This window comes from Merops nubicus, unplaced genomic scaffold (assembly GCF_000691845.1).
Source record: "Merops nubicus isolate BGI_N331 unplaced genomic scaffold, ASM69184v1 scaffold9133, whole genome shotgun sequence".
NCBI classification, from domain to species: Eukaryota; Metazoa; Chordata; class Aves; order Coraciiformes; family Meropidae; genus Merops; species Merops nubicus.
Window position 1 is genome coordinate 34,587 of NW_008600956.1, and position 5,492 is coordinate 40,078.

The 5,492-nt window shown below is 51.4% G+C and overlaps 1 protein-coding gene across 1 annotated transcript in view; it reads right to left on the reverse strand.

Moving 5' to 3' along the window:
- Window positions 1-4,364: 4,364 nt before the first annotated feature.
- PIGR (polymeric immunoglobulin receptor) overlaps window positions 4,365-5,492 on the reverse strand; it is a 6,654-nt gene continuing 5,526 nt past the window's right edge. The window contains exons 9-10 of the mRNA XM_008937837.1: window positions 5,379-5,437; window positions 4,365-4,496 (exon numbers count right to left, since the gene is read on the reverse strand). Coding sequence (XP_008936085.1) covers window positions 4,365-4,496; window positions 5,379-5,437 — 191 coding nt within the window. The remainder of the gene's footprint in view (window positions 4,497-5,378; window positions 5,438-5,492) is intronic.

Genomic DNA, 5,492 nt, shown 5'->3' on the forward strand with positions numbered 1-5,492 from the left:
AGAGCAGAAGATGTTAATGACCCACCAACGGCCGGGGCTAGTGAAGCTGCTGGGACATTGCACATGCCTGGGGGAAGGGGAGGACGCTGCTGTATCAGTGCAGCTTCTCACAAGCTGCAGCCGTGCTCAAACACCTCGTGTTTCACTAGCCAGGGCCACGGGCGAGTCTTGTGGTGAGGTGGAAATACTGACCTGGACCAAATCAGCGCTTGCTTTGCTGGATTCTGCCAAAGGATGCTCTCTAAGGGGAAATCAGAGAGGCTTTTTCTGGCTAGCTGACATAAGGTGTGATCATTTATGAAAAGTATTGTTTAAATTACAATTTTTTTGTGTAGGGAATGAGTGCGGGAACAACCCTGGAGTAGTTAATGCTGCAGAGCAGCGCTCGTAAATCTGGGCTCAGTCTTCAGCAACTGCTGCCCCCAATTGATCTGGCTGAACCAAGGTGCACAGTGTGTGAAATGCTTCCAAGAACAGGTCCTAGCAGGTGTGTCAGGCCTCAGAAGTCTGTGTTTCCCTTTGAGATAATATTTTCTCCCTTGATAAGATGCTGTTAGTAAAGGAAAATTCCTACTCAAGATAAGCGGTCGCTGAACAGAAAGAGGTTCTCGTGTGTGTTGTGTAATTTACTGAGTAGTAAGTTTTGTGGAAATCTGTCGCAATTACTGTAAATAAATCCCACTTGAAACTGTGCTGAATCTGCTCGTCAAAATTCTGAAGAATTATGTTTCTTGTTGGTGAAACTTTCCAAATTCACTGGGGTGCCCTTTCATGGCAGATGCTGTCACTCTGATGAGAGCATCCCAGAGGTGATGCATCGTTCCTGGCATGTCAGCAAGACCGAAGGGTGGACCTGAGTGATTCAAAATCACCCCAGCTGGTCCCTGAGACTATTTTTATTGTGCATTATGCATAACTTTGGTTTATTTTCACCTATTTTGGGCTCTTTTAGCTGCTGGTGACTACACACTGCTGGTACCCAATGGTCTTCATGCTCTAAATCCCTTTTCCACTGTGTTTTCCCACAAGGAGTTAGTACACATGTCACTTAAAGTGTTAGTAGTTGAACAAAGGGCACCCAAGTCATCTCTCCACACAGCCAGGGGATTTTATGGACTCCTGGTGTCAGGACCCAAATAATGCTGCTCATTAGCACAAGCCAGAGCAGTCAGACATTTATGTCCCTGGTAGCATTTTGGTCTGGATGGGTGGATGGATGGATAGCTTGGCAGGGATGGATGGAGGGCTGGCACTTCCCAACCTGGGCAGTTTCTAATGATGCTACAGAGGTTACACAGGGAAGGCTTTAGCCACAAAAGAGGCTCCTTAACAGGATTTTGTTATTATGGAATAAGGTCCTTGTGTCCTCAAAGAGAAATTAATTAGTGCTTTGGTTTCATCACCATCACAGGAGGACCCTGGTCAAGACCTCTGGCAGCACACAGAGCATCAGTCTGGTGGGTGCAGCACCTTTCACTGGGCACCAGCAGAATGAAGAGCTGCAGAGGAGGAGGAGGCTCCTTGTCCTTTCCCCTAGGGCCTGGCTGATGCCCTCCCTGGGGGAGCTCACCAGCATTTGCCTATAGCATATACACATGGGTGTCACACAGTGGGATTTGGTGGTTCACTTGTAAAGGAAAGATCTCCTGGATTGCTCACAAACCTTCCCCAAATAATTGCTTATGTCAAAGGAAACCCTCTTGGAACTTTGATTCTTTTAATTTGCTTTCTCATGAGCTTTTACAGCGTGACTTTCATTTGGCCTGGTGCCAAGGCATCAACGGGTGAATACCTTCCTCCATGCTCTGTCACTGTTCATGAAAACCTATCTTCAACACCATCACCCTTGAAATCAACCATTTAAGAGTATCAGCTATCACATATCACGATTTTCTCTCAAAGCAAAGCCATTAGGAACGAAGTGGTGAGGCAGTGGGATAGCACAGCTCATCGTGGGCTGAAGGAAATCGGTTGGCACGGTTGGCAGACAGGCTGGTGAAGGAGATGGGGCTGCATGGTGAGGTCCCTGTGTGCCCTTCCATCGATCAGGGTGGGCTCTGGATCACAGCTTGAGTGAGAAGTGTGGGTTTTGTTCCACATCCTCAGCTAATGCTGTCACAGTCAGTAGTTATCAGATTTGATTAATTTTGTATCCTGAGCAGAGGCTTGCACGCCACAATCCATGAGGGTTTTATTGCTTTTCTGTCAAAGTAAGTTCACCTTTTCCCACCCACTGCAGAGCAGGGCAGGGAGCTCAGCCCCCCACAGCTCCCAGCCCTGCTCCCCTCCTGCAGTCTGGCTCATCCCCTGCTCCCAGCACGGAGCTGAGTCAGGGATGCCAGCGGGCGGGCTGAGGAGGAAGAGGATTTGCAAAGGGAGAGCAAAAGGGGTTTTCTCTTCTCAGAAATTTCCAAACCTGGAAATCCTGGCGTTCTCCTGCAGCTTTATTGCTGCTCACCCTGGGGATGCTTTCCAAGCACACGCCTTGCCTGTTGCACCAGAGTCATTCAGTGACTTCCAGGAACGCCTGGCGGGTGCTGACTTGTCCTGGCCCCTCCACACCTTTCCCTGTATCCAAGCCCCTTCCCACCATGCTGCCAAGGGGATGCAGCCTGGGAGTTGGGGTGGATGAGCTCTAGCCTGCCACTGGAGGTCCCAGCCTTGCTGCCAGTAAGGTGAAGGCTGTTGCAGCGTGGGGGTGTGAGCAGCCCTGAGAACAAAAACTCAGGGCTGGGGGAGGACACACAAATCCCACTGGAGCTGCTGCCCTTACTCCCAGGGAGCCAAGCTCATCTCCGTGCTGAGCATGAGGAGGTCCACGAGTCAGGAGTAATTTGGGGTTTACCCTTGGTGAAAACTCGGTGTCTGTCAGCTAATGCAAACAGCCATTGCCTGGCACCTTGCTGAGCTACTAAACTGTTTACATTTTAAAGTGTAGCTAATATTTCACTAAATCAGTATATTTCTGGTGTTGCTGTAACACTGTCGGGTCAGCCCCTAGCCAGGTTCTTCATTCCTTATATTTTATGGCTTGCCAGCAGAGCTGCAAGTAACCAACACAGGCTCAGGAACTCGAACTTGTCTCCAAACAGCTCTGGCTCTGCCAGACAGTTCCACGACCTCTCTTTTTGCCAGGCAGGCACCAGCACATCCCATTCCTGGTGAAAATGACTTCTCTGCTTTATCACAACTTCTTCATACATTGCTTTATCTGTGGGATTTTCAGCTTTCTGTGCCCTCACCTCCCTGGCAGCCAGCTGTGTCATGCTCCTGTTCAGAAATCCATGCAGCAATAAATGGCTTTTCTCTGTTTAGTCACCCACTCTTGAAAATAAGACCAAGAGACAACATTTAATTACAGTCATCCTCATTTCTGCCTGGGTAAACATTAACTCAGCCAGGGAAAACGTGTGAGAGAAGTGTGGGTGAGGTTTATAAAGCAAAGGGGGGTTTTCAAGCCCACCCTCAACGGGGTGGCTCCATGGCAGAGGATTTGGCTCAGTCACTCCAAATCCAGGGTGGAAAGGGGAGACTGTTGGTTCAGCTGCTCTGGGGAATTTGGTCTGTCCCATGAAAATGGATACAGTGACAGTGAACACCTCTGCCTGTTGCCTAATCACCTCCACAGGCTGCTAATAGGTTGTCATACTAATTAATGCCACGCTGTGATCAGTTCCTGCAGCTGATGAGAACGCGTGTGTGAAAGCTTTATTCAAGACCTTTCCCATTTATCTCCATCAGTTGTGAGTTTCTCCTGCCCAGTGCTGTTTGCAACACCTGATGTGATGCTGTAATGCTGCAGGAAAAGGAGGAGAAAGCCCCCACCCCCCAGTGCATCCTCCCTGCACCTCGCTCCCTGTGCCCTCCCACGGACTGTGAGTGCCCCTGCTCTGCAGAAAGCCAAAGGATTTCTTTATTGCTTGTGCACAAAAATACTTCAGACCTTGTCTGGCCTGCAGGCACTGCCTGCTGGATGAGGAAGCGTAGAGGAAGCAAAAGCATGAGGTGTCTTTCTAGAGGGTTTTCCAGCTGCCTTTAAAAGAAAATGAGATTTTTTTTAAGGTGCACTCCTGGCCTGTGGGAGCTCAGAGTGTTGGAAGGGCACTGGTAGGGCTGGGGCTGTTGGTGGGCTAAGCCACCTGAGATCCTTCCCCAGTCTGACCTGCTCGCTCAGACCTGTGCCTCCAGCCCAGCCACCCCATTTGGCATCAAACCATTCCTCCGAAATCGCTGCTCAAAGCTGAATAGAAGCAAAAAAAGCTCAAGCTATAGCAAATTGTGGTAGCAATGAACATTGCTGAGGTGTTGCTTTGGCCCTCAGGGGAGAGCTGGTCCCGGTTGCTGCCATCTCTTGGTCCCTCAGTTCAGATCTGACCCTCCCAGGCTGGGGGGGACACGTCTGGGGCAGCACCGTCCCCCCCGGGGCCACCCTGGGTGGTGCTGCCGGAGGTGAGGAGGAAGGTGGAGTAGGCGAGGTCAGCATCCTCCTTGGAGCTCTGGGGAAGGGAAGGACACGAGGACAGGGTTAAATGGTTGGGGACAGACAGCAGCCCGTGGCAGGGCAGAGTTCTGTGGGCTGTGAGCTTCTGGGGAGGATACGGGCAGGCTGGGTGAGTGGGAAAGGCTGGCAGGTCATGCTGATGGAGGTGGGGGAGTATGATGCCTTTGCTCGGCCTCAGGAGGACCCCAAGTGTCTGCAGGTTTGGGACTCTGTGGTGTGCCTGTCCCTGTGTGTTGGCACCCAGATCTCCCATCCTAAAGCCACCAGGTTTCACTGGTTTCCTGGTAGTTTCCTCTTCTGCTCCAATTCAGCTCCTGGCACTTACAGCCCCTACATATCAGCTCTAGTTAGGGACTTCTAAAAAGAAGGGCTTCCATCTGGCACCTTCAGTTGCTGAGAAGTGGTGCCTCTTGATCATGATCCTACCCAAGGGGAAGACAGGGGCTTGCTGTGGCCACAGAATAAAGTCACAGCCCTTGCAACAGCAGAGACCTCCCTGCCCACCTCTGCCCCCTGCACCACCACCCACATTGTGGGGGGAAGGCTGGGAGGTGGGATGTGCTCTGGGTTCTGGCTACCTGCTTATCCCAGTGTTTTGTATTTATGGTAACAACCCAACCCAAACCTTCCTGATGCTACCTGGGGCTGACTGTCCGAAGGAAGACAACTGCTATTATTGTCTCTGCTAAAATGTGGCATCAGGAAAGGGTTAAGGTCCCCCATAGAGGCTGATCTGCAGCAGGTGGCCAGATCCTGGGAAGGTGGAGAGCACCTGGGTATAAATAAGGCCCCTGGGAGAAGACAGCTCCCTTGGCAGAGGCTGGAGAGCTGCGATGGTGCCTCCCAGGTCAGTGGGCTCTCTCCTGCCTTCTCTTACCCTTTTTGCCTTCTTTGTCTCAGCAGCGCTCTCCGGGGTGGTCACGGTGGTGATGAACTCTGCAGGGAGAGAAGGGGAGGCGTGAGGGCACGGGGGCCAGGGGTGGGGAGGGGT